General features: G+C 40.6%; 1 protein-coding gene across 1 annotated transcript in view; it reads right to left on the reverse strand.

Annotated features, from left to right (window-relative positions):
- The window catches only part of Wdfy2 (WD repeat and FYVE domain containing 2), a 135668-nt gene that overhangs the window by 37938 nt on the left and 81647 nt on the right, over window positions 1-16083 (reverse strand). Inside the window, exon 4 of the mRNA XM_038310175.1 lies at window positions 8755-8809. Coding sequence (XP_038166103.1) covers window positions 8755-8809 — 55 coding nt within the window. The remainder of the gene's footprint in view (window positions 1-8754; window positions 8810-16083) is intronic.

The raw sequence follows: 16083 nt of genomic DNA on the forward strand, positions 1-16083 counted from the left end.
TCACTGTGGAGACCGAGAGTGGAGTGTCTGAATCAATCTCTCTCTCTTCTCTCTCTCTCTCTCTCTCTCTCTCTCTCTCTCTCTCTCTCTCTCTCTCTCTCTCTCTCTCTCTGTGTGTGTGTGTGTGTCTGTCTGTCTGTCTTACACACACACACACACACACACACACCAGCAAAGTAAACCTTAATTTCTAAACCTTAATTTCTATGGCAAAGTCAGTTCTTTTAGTGTCTGGCTGTCAGTGGAAAAACAAACAAAATCTCAAAAACTCAAAACAGTCTAAGGAGAAAGAACTCTTTTACTCAGAAGAGAGCCCTTTGAAGGCAGATAGTCTCTACACTTCAGAAACTCATAGGAAAACCTGGGCTTGACACCTGGCTTTGTGAAGGGAAACCGGGCAGAAAAGGATCCTAGTCTTAGCAGGGGAGCAAGCTTTCTCACCATCATGCCATCAAGATCTGCAGGCTGTGCCTCACCACGCTGAAGTGCCTTTCTTTTCCCTGGTTTCTGAGCTGTAATCACGATTTCACCAAATGCTTTTCCTGTGTTGCCTTTTCCCACCCAGGTGGTGGTGTTGGGGGTAGAAAAGAGCCCTGCGCAGGCCAGGAGAGCTGTCTACTACTGCACTACATCCCCAGCCCTTTCCTGCACTCACATATACGGAAGGGTTTTTCTCCTTTGGCTTGTTGACGTGAGGGACTATGCTGATTTTTGGTTGAACAGCTCTGCATAACTGTAATAACTCTCGCTGGGTCATACTGGAAAACTCATTATGTATCGGTGTACTTGGGCTGTTCTTTACACTTGTCCTTTCTTGTAATACAGAAAGGAAGTAACATCTTTGGTACTGGTATCAGCTATCAATGGTTCATTTTTAAAAATGAATTTATTGAGACAAAACTAACTACACTTCTGACCTTTTCAGAGATCAGCAATTCCTTGGCTAATAGCATATTCATATTACATGATCATCACCACCACCTACTTCCAGAGTATTTCCCTCACCCCCAAACAATTCAATCCTCCTTTTCCCTGACTTGAGTCAATATACTTTCTGTCTCTATTGAGTATCCTATTCTTGACATTTCACACAAATGTAGTCATATGATGTGGCCTTTTGTGTCTGACTTCTTCCACTAAGCATGTTTTTAAGTTCACATGCTATTGCATGTGTTATCACCATTCCATTCTGTTAGACAGACAGACAGACAGACAGAAAGACAGACAGACAGACAGACAGACACACACACACACACACACACACACACACACACACACACACACGCTTCCATTCATCCACTATTAAGAGTCAGGATTACTTCCCTCTCTTGGCTATTATAGTATTTCTAAAAATCTGTTTACACATCCTGTGTCAATACATTTTTTTCAATTCTAGTCATATAGGAGTGAGTAAAAACACTGTGTCACAGATAACTATTTTAACTCTTTGAAAAATTGATGGAACATTTTTCAAAGAGACTATGTCATGTCATATTCCTATCATCAACTCTAGTCTATCCATATTACTTTCAAAGCTGTTTTATTTGAGATAGGTTCTCCTTATACAGCCTAGACAGACCTTGAACTCACAATTCTGCCTTAGGTATGTGTCATCAAGCTTGGAGTGATTTTTCCAAAAGAATTCATATTTACTGACATAGTCAACTATGCGTCAGACACATCAACAGGCAATTCATACATAAAATCTCTCTAAAAATTTTTTTATAGAAAATGACATTTAATTTACCGTTTTAACCACTTTCAGACATACATTCTGTAGAACTAAAAACATTCACATTAACATATGATAGTCATCACCTCTCTAGAACTTTCACATCTTTTCAAACACAAATCCTGAGCCCATCAAACACTAGTTTACAACTTCCCTTGCTCCCCTGCTCATCATAATTACCATTTCGTCTTCCATCTCTACAGCTTTGACTGTAGTAAGTACCACACTTACATGGGTTCCTTCAAAATATGTTCATTTGGGACAGGCATTCGCTATGCTGGAGCATGCTGGTGCTCCTTCCTTCTGATGGCTCTGTGATATGCCTTCATACACACACACACACACACACACACACATCTATATCTATCGATCTATCTATCTATATATACCTATAGATATAGATATAGATATCGCTTATCATTCCACTCCATTCCTGATGCACATTAGTGGCTTTCACACTGGGCTTACTGTGATCATACTGCCATGAAGATAGGCGCACAACTATTTGTCCAAGTTTTACTTCCCTTATTTGGGGAACACAGCACTGAGTTTTTGTGGTTTCATTTGTTGAGACAGGATCTTTCTATCTAGCTGTGACTGTCCTGGAACTTTCTAAGTAGATCAGGCTGGCCCTGAATTCAGAGATCCACCTGCCTCTACCTCCCGAGTGCTGGGATTAAAGGTGTGCACTACCACCGACCAGTCGCCACTTAGTTTTTAATGCGAATCCAGTACTACATTCCTGAGAAAAACATCACCTGACCATACAGTATTCTTTTGTACATATTTCTGCATGTAGTAAAATTTAGGGCTGTAGCATTTGTTTGTACGGAGAATGGCATCCTCATTTTCTCATATTGATTTGTAGAACATTAGTATCAGGAAATACTGATTTCCTACAATAGTTTGGGAAATCTTTTATTCCTCAATTTCCAAAAGAGTCCCTGTGGTTCCACATATTTTCTTCCTTAATGTTTCATAAAATATAATCAGTAAAACCATCTGGTCTAGGAGTATAGAGGGAATGGAAGAAGGAAGCATCTGCTCTTTGCCTGCTTGCTCTCTCTTGCTAGCAAGTCCATTCCTTACTGCTACTAGCGGCTACTTCTTCAGGACTTTGCCACAGACTGAAGACTGTGCACACATCAAGCATGGACTGAACAACCCACTGAATTCTTGGACCTTTCATTGTAGAACCAGTATTGACAAGCTGGACCGCAGCCTGTAAGTCTTTCTAATAAATCCCATTTCTCTACATATGTATATATATTTTCCCCAACGGCAAAACCTTGCTTCTTTTATGACGCCAGTGTTTGAGCTGTCTATCTAGAGAGATTCAATCTCTCAGTGCTGCTCCTCTAGAGCAGTTGTTCTCAACCTGTGGGTCATGACCCCTTTGGAGGGCAAATGACCCTTTCACAGGGGTCATCTAAGACCATCAGAAAACACATATATTTACATGACAATTCAAAACAGTAACACAATTATAGTTATGAAGTACCAACAAAAGTAATTTTATGGTTGGGGGTCACCACATGAGGAACTGTATTAAAGGGTCACAGCATTAGAAAGGTTGAGAACCCCTGCTGTAGAGAGCCCTCACTAATACAAGTTTTCTTTAAGGGAAGGTTTTAAACTAAAAAGTCAACTTCTTCTTACACATATAGAGCTATTAGGACCATCTATTTCTTCTTGAGTGATCTGCAGTTTGCGACTTTCAAAGATCTGTTGACTTTATTTGTTCTTTATATCAAAGCATACCAATACAGTATTCACACAGGGAGCCCCTGGTTGAGTGTCAGGTCACAGCGCTCAAGGCACGTTACCACCCTGCATACACGGAGCCTCTGGAAGAGACTCAGGTCACTCTTTCCTGACACTGGCAATTTCCAATGTTTCCCCTTGCTAGTCTAGCTAGAAGTTTATCACTCAGGAAACAGCCTTTGAGGGCACAGGCTTCTCTGTTCTATCTACTTTATATCTCATGAACTGCCATACTAATCTGTCTTCCCTCCCCTCCGGGTAGCTTAGGTTTCTTTGTTCCTCCCCCCCCCCCCCCAATGCGGTAAACCAAGGTCACTGATTTGAGACCTTGCTTCTTTTCTGAGGCCAATGTTTGAGCTGTCAGTCTCCTCTTAGATGCTGCTGCAGATGTATCCTACAAATACTGCTATCCTTGTTTTCATTTTTATTCAGTTCAGATGCTTTACAGTTTTTCTTTTAACCCATGGATTATTCAGAATTGTATTATTTACCTCCCAAATATTTTAGAATTTCCCAAGGATCTATATTCATCATCAAATTTAACTTTAATTTCATTCTTAGAATATGTCTAAATCCTTCAAAACTTATCCAGACTTGCTTTATGGTTTTAATTCTAGCAGAATGTTCTGTGTGCAGTTTGAAATCAGGCATATTGCATTTCAGTTGAACCAAATTTCTACAGGTGACCACTGGGAAAGGCACTGAACTGTCCTTGACAACCTTTGCATGCCTGTTCCATCAGTTACTGGGAAGAGAATGTTAATTTCTGACTACACCTGTGTGTGTGGCCATTTGTCCCTACAGTTTCATTGTTCCCTTATTTCAAAGCTGTTAGTAACATACAAAGACTCATTACGGCCTTCTGCTGGACTCGCTCTTTATTTTTGATCTGAAATCTGCTTTGGTATTTATAAAGTTACCCGAGCTTCATTTTGGTTAGTGTTCTCGTGGTATGACTTCTACCCTTCTACCATCAACTTGCTTCTCAAATGACTGACAGTGCCTTATCTACAGGTTATATTTGAATCTCAAATCCTCACTAACAGACTTAATTAAAAGTTGCCAACTTTTAGTCACTACATTTACCTTATTTATATTTAATGGATTATTGATATTTTAGGTTTAAACCTATCCCCTTCCTATTCTCTTTTTTTTCCATTTTTTTTCTCCATTTTTTTCTTACTTTGGCCTTTGTTTTTATGCACTGAAATAATTTTACAATTCTATTTTATTTCATTGGTTAATAGCTGTTTACCATAGTAACAGTTGTTTATAAGAAAGAGTATGTATCTCTAATTCACCAGTTTTCATGTTTAGCATAACAACTTTACAACAGCATATACCTATTTTTCTACTTCCTACTTTTATAAATATCATTACACATGCTAATTTAATATCTGACACCAATGCTATGTTATTGTTAGTAAATATCCTTTTAAAAGACTGCACTGCAGTGAGCATTTTGTTGTTCTCAGTCTTGAGGAGATGCATATTTCCCATTGACATTATTTTTTTCCTGAAGATTTTCCATTGGCATTTCCTCTAGTGGAGGTTTATAAGAAATTAATTCTTTGGGTTCTTTATGACTGAAAAAGTTTTAATTTTATTTTAATTTTTGAAAGATGCCTTCTCAGAGTATAAAATTCTATTTTTAACAATTCCTTCATACTTTAAACATACTGTTTAAAATATCAAATCTACCACTAGCTTAATAATTTATGGTCTAATCTATTTCCCCACTGGTTTTTAGAATTTCGATGGTATTTTTCATGTTTTTAAAAGTTTGACATTTTAAATATATGACTTTTAGCCAGACGTGCTAGCACATGCCTTTAATCCCAGGACTCAGGAAGCAGAGGCAAAGGCAGATGGATCTCTGTGAGTTCGAGGCCAGCCTAGTCTACAAAATGAGTTCCAGAACAGGCAGGACTGTTACACAGAGAAGCCCTCCCCCGCAAAAGACTTTTAATTACATGTTTTTGTTTTTTTAGCTCCTAGTTTCTATGCCTTTTTAAAAAATATATTTATTTTTAATTTATGTGTTTGAGTGTTTTGTTTGCATGTAAAAAGCACCTTGTGGGTCAAGGCCTACGAAGGCCAGAGAAGGCAGTGTATCCCCAGGAACTGGAGTTACAGACAGCTGTGAGTCACCACACAGGTACTGGGAACCAAACCTGGGTCTTCTCAAAGCACACCAGGTGCTCTCAACCAGTTAAGCATCTTTCCAGCTCCTACCTTGATTTTTTTGTTCATCTGTTCTGTTTGGTTTTGAGACAGGCTCTCACTCACTCTGTAGCCCAGGTTGACTGCCCTAGACTGAGAGAGTGGGCATATGCCACCACACTTAGCCTTAGTTTTCTTTAAAAATTTAAAAAGCGATGTTACAATCTCTTTCAGATTACTGATCATGTTCCAATGTTGTTGGCAGTCTAAGTCTTCTGTTCATGATCTGCTAACATATATTTGTGATGGCTTCATGCACTTCTCTGGAACACTTTTAAAGATGAAAGTCACTCTTATGCAGTCCTGCTGCAGCCTGTTCCGTGGTGCTGGAGCTCAGTTCCAGGCCCTTGTGTGTACTGGGCGAATGCTCTGCCACTGACCCACATGCAGCCTTGGTTAGACCAGCTGTTCTTGTTTAGCTCTAGGGACACATAAGCAATTTGTCTTAAAGAGGTCTGCATTTATTTCTGGTGGTGCTTGGGAATATCATGATCAATAACTACTTTTATGATTATTTTGTAAAACATAGAGCTTCTAGCTCTATATAATTGTTTTAGATTTGTATTTTTGTGAGCAAGATTTTTCAGATAGGGTTTGACTTATAGGAGATTTTTCTCATCTACAGAGAGTTGAGATCAGAATAAATACCATGTTGTCTCCTGGGCCAATGAATGGAGGATTTCCAACCCTTCCTTTTCATGAGGATAGGATCCTTTGTGGCCTTTCTATGGAAATCTCAGTTCCAGTCTTTCATCTTACTCAGGCTTCAGGCTGTACCTCCTGCTGCTAAGGGCATGGGTCATATACAGCCTCTCTGAAGTCAGTGCATGTGTATACACAGCCCTCCGAGATTTAGTTTTCTCTCTGCTCTGGAACATGGGAAAGTTTGATTTTCTTATAAACTTAACATTGCATTAAAGGAAACAATGAAAACACAACATTTTACCATCAGCTCTGGGTGTCTGTGAAGAAGGCATCCACAGGAGTCTGGGTACTGAATTTTGTAATTATGTGATAGAAAGCACGTGAATTATGCTAGAAAACCTGCCACGGAAGAGCGTGAGAACAACGGCTCCTAGTGGTGGGCATGTCAGATGCGCATCTAGCAGACTCATCAGTATATTTAACAAAGATGAAAAAAAATACAAAACTAAAAGGGAGTTAGTACACATAGTGACAACAGGAACATATGTACTAACAACTGTATCTATGTAAGGACACTGGAACATCTTGCTAAGCTGAGCTGACAGGCTAAATGAGATGATAAGTAACAGATTGAGAAGTCCAAGGTTTGGCATAAAAACAAAAATGGAAGTCCCAAAACATAGGATACAGCCTAAAAGCAACCCATGAGAACACCGATCATTACCTACCCCACACGAGCACCGGGTAGAAAATGGCTGCCAGAACTCACTCTTGGAAGAGTGCCCAGGAGAAAGGAGAAGCAGGACTTGCTCAGCAGATAACATGCATGCGCTAGCCATCTACTGCTGTGTAATAAACTATCCTGAAGCTAATGCCACAAAGCATTTATTATCTCAGAGTTTCTGTGGGTCAAAAATGCTAGTACAGCTTAGCTGGATGCTGAATCCTTGAGGGTTTCCTAAGAGGAAATCAGAGCTTGGGGACCTCAAGTGAAAGCTTAACAGAGGGAGGGCTAAGCTCTCACACGGCTCTGGGCTGGGTCGAGTTCCTGGTGGGCTGCTGAGCTGGGAGTGCCAGTTCCTCCAGGACTGCTGATTCTTAGCTCCCTAGCACACAGGCTTCTCTACAAGATAGCTCCTCTCATTACACACGCAAACCAGGGAACAGGATGAGTGTCGCGCATGCCCAGTCTCTGCACATAATCATGGGAGTGATCTCTATCTCGTCCCATGTTCTAAGTCCATCTCACACTTATGGGGGCAAGAGACTGATCATTAGGAACGATGCTAAAAGTTACATGCCACATCACGTCATATTTGAAAAAGGTCCTAATGGTACAACAAGACCTCAAAACTGTGAGTAAGACAATCAAATATGTTTTTAGAGAACAAAAGTCCAGATCATAAACAGTTGGGACATAGAATGCTTATGCTAGAGAAGCGAAAGAACAGTGGAGGAGAAAGGACAGACTGACTTCCACAGCTGTTAAAACAAGCCAAAGGCTGTCACGAGAAGAAGGCGGTATTGATTTCTGTCGTTCTAACAAACTTAGCAAAACCGGAGGGGAGCAATCTACTACTACACCTCACATAAGCTGCTTATAGATGGACCCTATACACATCTGTTCATTATTATCATTACACTGCTGAGCTAACAGAACATGGGAGGTACTCAATAAATATTTGATTAGTGATGCATGAAAAACAAGGAAAAATCCACAGGGAAAGAAATTTAACTCTAAATGTTAAAGAATGCAATGTCTAGAACCTTCCAAACTCATGACAGCATAGTATTTTTGGAGGCTATGGATGTGATGCTGGGTGAACACAAAGAAGGAATGAGGTCAGGATATCTGGATAAAATAACATCTGGGTCTTATAGGCCTAATGCTCTGATTACATGATACTGTTGGTCTGAAAACAGGCTCCTTCCAGACACTACTCCTGATAGACAGAATAAATCTGGCCAATAAGCCAACGCTGAAAATGCAGGAGAAACGTAACCCACTCCCAACCCCACCTCCCACCCTATCCCCTCACATGTCAAAGCGTTTCCCCAAACATAAAATGAGGCTCATCTGGAGCAACCTGAGGCTGACTCCGCTTTTCCTGGGCTTGCTGTATCACTCCAGGAAGCATGGGACAGAAAGACAAAGTTATGGGCTTGGCAGTCCCCCTGACCTACTCTGGGCTGTGCTTGACCTCTGTAGAACAAGGCTTGCAAGAAACTCAGGCTTTCAGGCCTCAGCAACTTAGTTCACAACTAAGATAATACTGACCTTACAGGGTTCCTCTTTTTGTTCCCCCACATAATTGAAGTGTTCTTAGAGAGAGTGAAAACTACCCAGAAATAGTTTTAGAGCCAGCTAAAAACAGTGCTCCGACTCCTACCTGGATAATTCTTCACAGGCGTCATCTTGTTATAATCTTCAGACAAAATAAATTCCTACAAGACAAAAGAAAACCATAAGGCAAAAGGAATTGTTTTTCTTTGAGATTTTATTTATTTTTATTTTATGTGTATGGGTGTTTGGCCTGCACGTATGTCTGTGCACCACATACATGCAGTGCCCATGGAGGCCAGAAGAGGGAGTCGGGTCCTCTGGAACTAGAGCTACAGAAGGTTGTTTGCTGTCATGGGGGTGCAGGAAACTGAATCCAGGTCCTCTTGAAGGACAGCCAGGGCTCCTACAGTGGAGTCATCTTCAGGCCCCCAAGCAAAAGTAAACTATTTAATGAGCAATTATGCTTTGGTAAACAGACTGCATAACAGAATTACATGTAACATTAGTGGTTTGTCAATCAACTTGACATGTGTGACCCTCTCCAACAGCCGCCCAAACTCACATGAGATCATGTTCTGAATTAGGGTTCTGGTCAATGCCAATCCTACCTGGATTCAAAGTCTCACAGGCGCCACAGCAAACACTGAAAGGCCGTAGCAGTGAGCAAATAGGCGGCAATTCTCTGCTGAGAAATACTGTGAGGTATCTGCAGCCTGCTGTTAGCATTAGCAGTTCAGTTCCCTTATAACAAGCTTCCTGCGGCTGCTCCTGCTCAGTCCCTGTGTGTCTAGGGGCACAGCAGAGTTCCCTGGCACAATGAGCTGTCAACATGTCTGCCAGTTATGTGGAAGGCACCTCCGAAGTTAATGAGCTGGGTCTGGACAACAAAAGCTCTGAAGACATTAGTTTCTACACAGCACACCTTGCGGGAACACACAAAAGGGTCGCATCTAAGCACCCATGCAGTTGGTGATGCCAGTGTGGACTCCAATCAGGTATTTACAAGGCCTGGCCAAGGGCTGAGCTCTTCAGCTTTCTCAAATGCAAGCACCCACATATCTCTGAAGGTGAACTGCAGAGCAGGGGTGGAGGAACAGCATGAAATAAAGCAGGGCTTTATTCTGGGCTTACAACAGAACAATGAAGCTTTTCACAACAGCTGGAAGCATCTAGAATTTTTCTCTGATGATTGACAAAGCGGGTGGGAGGACAGACATGGACATTCCTTTCTTGCTATTAGGTGCTTACTGAGTTCACATAGATTATGTAATTTTTTAGGTGAAAATACTGTATTATTTTTGTGACAGATGCCACAAAGGTAAAATAGGGTAGCATGACAGAATATACTAGTCTCTTTGGTTCTGCTTTTCTGTCACAGGCCCCATAAGAAGCTTAACTACAAAGGGGACCTCTTTATGTTTTTCTTGGGAAAAACATTACTCAACTCGTCAGGTTTTTGCTGTTATTGTTGTTTTGTTTTGTTTTTCGAGACAAGATTTCTCTGTGTAACAACAGCACTGAATAGCACTGAACTCACTCTATAGACCAGGCTGGCCTCGAACTCACAGAGATCTGCTGCCTCTGCCTCCTGAGTGCTGGGTTCGGCTTCTTCGACTTGTCAGTTTAAATTCATACCGTGAATCCTTCACGGAGTGGCACCATATCTACTTATTTCTGAAAAGCTCAACTCAGTGTGACAGATAAAGTTGAAAAGAAATATACAGCTCCCCTCTGAGGAACTGACAGACATGTCTAGCTGGCTGGCTGACGGTGGGAAGCCTCCCACAAGATTATCTCTCCAGAGCCTCCAGCACAGACAGAGAGAACATGTCTGCTGTAAACACAACTGATAACTTGGCAAATCTGTTTAGTTCATATTAAATATATTGAAATAGTTCATCGTCCTAGGCAAAGACTGCAGTTCCTCTTGGAAAAAGGCAAAGCATACAATAAAACAATTTGGTGCAGCTTTTCACTTAGGATTTAAGAAATGTATACAAAATAGAAAACTACCAGTTTAGTTTGTACTAGTAAACTAATTTCTAAAGATATTTTCTTCCACTGATAATAACATATAGACAAGGAAAATTTGGGGGTGATCTTGTACACACACACACACACACACACACACACACTATGGAAACCACATGTTAGCCTAAGTATACAAAAGATAAATATTTAAAGGTCCTTTTGTGAGATCATATAAGTATTATTGAAAGTATGTCTATTATACTTTTATTACAGAGCTTAACAATGAAATCTATAATAAAATGCAAGGTAAAAACAAATTGGTGATGCTTTTTAATATTAACAGAGCAGGCAGACATCCTTTACTCACCAACTACATTCTTTTTCTTATGAGTTCATAGGATGCTGTGCTGTTCAGAAGGTGTGTTACATGATGATGATAGATATTGACCAGGCAGAATTTTATTTATATCTAATATATTACTAGTCAAAAAAAATCTAATGTGACATTCTGGCTAAAGCTCACATTTATTTCCTTTAGGATTGACCAGTCAAAATTAGATTAGATATATTTTGAATTATTTTTTAGAAAAAAACAACTTCCATTCTACTGTCTACCTATCACCTAATTAATTTCAATGCATATTACAGAGCATTAACATGCAGAGGGCACACAAGGGAGAAGTTAGTGACTGCACACTCAATCTTCCTTTCTAAGCAAACAGACATAGATCACTTGGTGTGTCCTCATAAACCTTATTTTTAAACACTTTTTTAAACATATGCAGAGGGAAATATACATTTAGGGGTTTTGTTTAGTTAGGTTGTATAAAAAAAGATAACAGCTACTTTCCCTTAATATATATATCAAGCTATCATTCCAGGAATCACTTAATTTAACTTATTCTTTTTGGTGACCCTACAAAACTCTATAAAATGGGTGTACCATTTGTTTTCAATTCCTGCCATCTTTAAACAATAACGTTAGTTACCTGCTCTTTTTCACTATTATAAAACAGCATGCATGTCCATCTAACGTGATGCATACAGAAGACTGCTGACTCAGAACTGAGGGTGACGTCACACTCTCCATGAAACATAACAGCATTCGCCCCCCTCACATCACTGTGACTCAGTTCCATCCACAGATGTGTTCGCCTTTTCACTTCTGCCAAACTAATGTGCAAGAAAGTGGCATCTCATTGTGGTTTAATATACACGGATGTTCAAGTATATGGGACTATTTTCTTTTCTTTTTTCCTTTTTTTGGGGGGAAGGGACTTTCATTTTTCTGTATAAATTTTTTTTTTAGATTTTGCTTTAGACTTTTTATTGCCCCCCAAAACCCCTAAGACAAAACAAACAAACGAACGAACAGCTGACTCTGAAGGAAAGTCTGCAACTGAATGCTAGATCTGGGTGTGACGTCTCAGCAACACAAGCAAAGGCCCAACAAAGAGAAATCAAGAAAGATGCTGGCACATCACCACCAAGCTGGCCAGAGTCTCAGAGAAATCCAGCTGGTCTCCAGGACACAGGAAGTTGTTGGCTGGACAGACAGAAATAAGGACACAGGAGGGGAGGGGATTTCCCGGCAGCTTTCTCTGTCTCCCTTTGGACTGTAATACTAGCTCTTCAGGCCTTCAGCTTCCCCTTCCCTCTGGGAAACAGCGTAATCTCGCCCCACCTGCAGCCTGGAGAACTCAGGTCTCTGAACTAGCAGAGCAGGGCTTCTAGACTTGAGAACAGGGAAAAGGAACCAGGCCCTCTGGGCTTTGGTTAAGACTGTAACAGTAAACCCAGTGGATCTGGATAACAGTAACTTAACTCCCGAGGCAATGAATACAGTGTGGCCCCTGCCATTTTATATTCTGTAACATTCTTACTAATGTATAGAAAGGTTCTGACTACCGGACTTTGTAACTCACTGTCTAATAAATAAAACCTTTCCCTCTCCCAATATCTTGCCTTTGTACTTTACTTATTGGGTCTTTTGTATTGAAAAATTCATTGATAAACAAAAAGCAAATGTGGTATCCTGAGTTGAAATTGCACTTTGGGAGAGCTTTCGAGCAGGGGCGCAAGTAGCCCAGGCTAGCCTTAAACTCCCCATGTGACCCAGAGTGCTGGGACTGCATGTTTGCACCACCATGCCATTTATAAAGTGCTGCAGATGGAAGCCAGGCCCTCATGCATGCTAGGTGCAAGCACTCTGCCAACTGGGTTATATCCTTAGCACTATAATTTTAAAGTTTTGATTATAAATATTATAAACTTCAGCTGGGCGGTGGTGGCGCACGCCTTTAATCCCAGCACTCGGGAGGCAGAGGCAGGTGGATCTCTTTGAGTTAGAAGCCAGCCTGGTCTACAAAAGCAAGTTCCAAGACAGGCTCCAAAGCTAAAAAACAACAACAAAAAAAAGCTAAAAAAAAACAAAGAGAAACATTGTCTCGAAAAATCAAAAACAAACAAACAAAAAAACCTTCAATTGAAACGTCTTCCATGAGGAATTACACTCAGATTTTTCTATTTAATCTCTTTAACCAGTTTGAGCAGCTTTGAACATCTGCAACCAGTGTTTTGCTTTCCTTTGTCTCTCAATTTCTCTTAAAACCAAGCCTAGCAAAATTAGTCAGTCGGATGGTAAAATTAATTAGGCTAAGGTTTTTTATTAAAGTTGCTAACATGTTCTGTCATTTTTAAAATTATTAAAAAGTCCATGTTTGCCTAGACATATGCCAATCACAATGCTGCTGAATGCTTCACAAGAACTGTTGCCACTTTTTATTTGCATTTGAAATACATCTGTCAAATACACCACGGCTTTTGTTTGGTAATATCGAGTTTCCTCAACTACTCCCACTTGTTAATAAGTTTTTGTCAGTCTAAGCACAATAGGCAGTATAGTGTACTTTTCACTGGAATAAACATACCATTTTGGTTTCTGGTCATCCTTAGGACCCTACACATCCTAAGTTCTTGGTACTGTCGAGTCGTTCTGTCTCTCTCTTCTGGTGTGACCAGTCAAGGGATATTACACCATCTAAGCACTGTCCACCACCTCACTTGCTTTGTAAGGATCAATGAAACAGATCCGTAAGAATCCGTAAGAATGAAACCACAGCACCTTACACATTAAAGCATCTACTGGGTAGCAAGATGGTCCAGCAGCAAAAGCCCCTGCCATGCATGGCTGGTGAGCTTAGTTTATAACACAGAATTCATATAAATAAAAAGAGAAAATCAATTCCACAAAATTGCCCTCAGCATGTATGTAACCTTCCACTCAAACACACATCAGACACACAATAATAATTTTTAAATTAAGTTTCTTGCATTATTTGAAAGCCTGCCAACAATCTCTCTTCTTAAAATCTAACACCACCTCACAAATTAAAAACAGAATCTAAAATTAGATCATTAGCTACCAACTGTTTGTTAACTGTGTGGTGTACCAAAGACATACAGACTGAATGCACAATAAGTCGACTTTTATCAAGTAAACAAAACTATAGTTACATGCCATAAGAAGGTTTTATTCTCAGAAATATAAACAAAGCAGTCACCAAGGTCACACCCAAATAAAGAACTCAGCCCTCATTAATAAAGAATGCAGGGAAAATAATGTCTTATGCTTCATTACCTAGCAAAAGGTCACAAAGAAGTCCCCAGATTTAAAACAAGCCATGTGCTACACAAGTCATTCCTGAGAGACACACATCAAGAGTTTGATAAGCTGGTCCTTGCCACTGACTTGCGGTGCTTCTTCTTCATCTATGACCTTAATTGAGGTTTGATTTGTGTGTGGTATCCCACTTTTCTCTCATGTTCCTTCCCTGTGCTTTTGGTTTAGATTTCTAGTTTGTCGGAGCTCCTCCACTTTCTCTTCGAATCTTAATCTGCCTTCTGTTTGAGTCATTCGACTTGCTGCTTTCCTTTACATTTCTAGTTGAGCTATTTGGGTTTTTCAATTCTAGTTCCATCTTTGTGTCAGCCTGGGTTCTTGTCAATGTTTCTATCTCATTGTTGAATTCCACTCTCAAGTCCTGGGTTGTCTGTCACTTCCATTAGTCTTATGTTTGTGTTTTCTCGGGCATCACTCAGGTATTTATTCTTAAATTTTCCTCCTTATTTTCTCTGAGCTGCTTGTATAGTCTTTAAATTCCTTCAACTTTTTTTTTAAAATGAAGTTTATGATGGTTCTTTTAAATTCTGTGTCCTGGGTTCATCTAGGTAATTCTCACTGGCATGGATTTCTACAGGACTAGTGGATTTTGGAAGTGAAATATTGGTTTGATGTTTCATATTGTTTATATTTTTGTGATGAGAACTGAGTATGTGGACTTCTTTTGTTAGTTCTAGGTTTGATATAGACAGAATAATTGGGGCATAAGAGAGGATGTATAAGCAGGTTAGACCTAGAAGCTGGAAACAGCTTACGTGGAATGAAGTCTGGTGGGCTGGTGTGCAGATGTATGATGGGTTAGATCTGGCTGGGTGGAGTACCTGGACATGGTATGGGATGGGCAGGTAGGTTGGAGGACAGGCAGGAAAGGTCCTGTCCGAAGCCTGGAAGTTGTTGATTGTGGCAGAGACAGAGACGCCAGTCTAGACTGGGGCAGTGGATATAGGTACCATGCAAGCTCCAAAGGAGGGAAGCAATCAACAGTTCTGCCCAGCCCACCATTAACCCCAACAATGACAAGCATGGCATGATAGCCCTGAGGGTGCAGCAGGGGCACATGTGATAATGTGTCCACATGAGCTCATCACTGATCATAAACACCACTCTGGAGATGAAGGGGTAATGATAATAGTTGTACTGTTTAGCATATTAACAAGTCTCATTAATGTCTGGCTGAAGAGAAGACGGATGAAGCCTCATGCTGCTTCTTCACTCAATCTGTCCATCTATCACGAGGTCTTACAACTGTCATAAAGTAGCTTCCATTTCGTTGACCTCAGTTTGGGGAGTGGCTGGCTTTAGTGATTCAGCTGGCCTGAGGTTTGCTCAGCCCTGACTTCAGACCCTGCTGGCTTGCCTGCGCTGTTCCTGACTGTCTGCAATGATGAAAAGGGGTTCTGCTGCCTACCGTGTATCTTGCACCCAGGAATAGATAGGCGAGGTGCCCTTTTCTGTGCCTGACAAAGACCCAGGGACCCTTCTGACCAGGGTATTTGAAGAGATGGAGGGAAGGAAAAGCTTTAGCTTCAAACCCCTCAGCTGTGTAAGAAACCTCTAATCACATTCCTGGCTACTCAGATCAATGGCACACAGAAGCAACAGGACTAAGGTAAGGAAAGCGACGTGGGCGTGTGCAGGAACAGCAGCCGACCATCTCTCCATAGCAAAAGCATCATCTACAGGAAACAGGAGTACGAAGTACTTGTCTGGATTTTTACTGTTGCCCAAGGCCCATGTGTTGAAGTCTTCTTGGTCTCAGAGTTGTCACTATCCGCAGAACTT

The sequence above is a fragment of the Arvicola amphibius genome, chromosome 13 (genome assembly GCF_903992535.2).
Source record: "Arvicola amphibius chromosome 13, mArvAmp1.2, whole genome shotgun sequence".
Taxonomy (NCBI): domain Eukaryota; kingdom Metazoa; phylum Chordata; class Mammalia; order Rodentia; family Cricetidae; genus Arvicola; species Arvicola amphibius.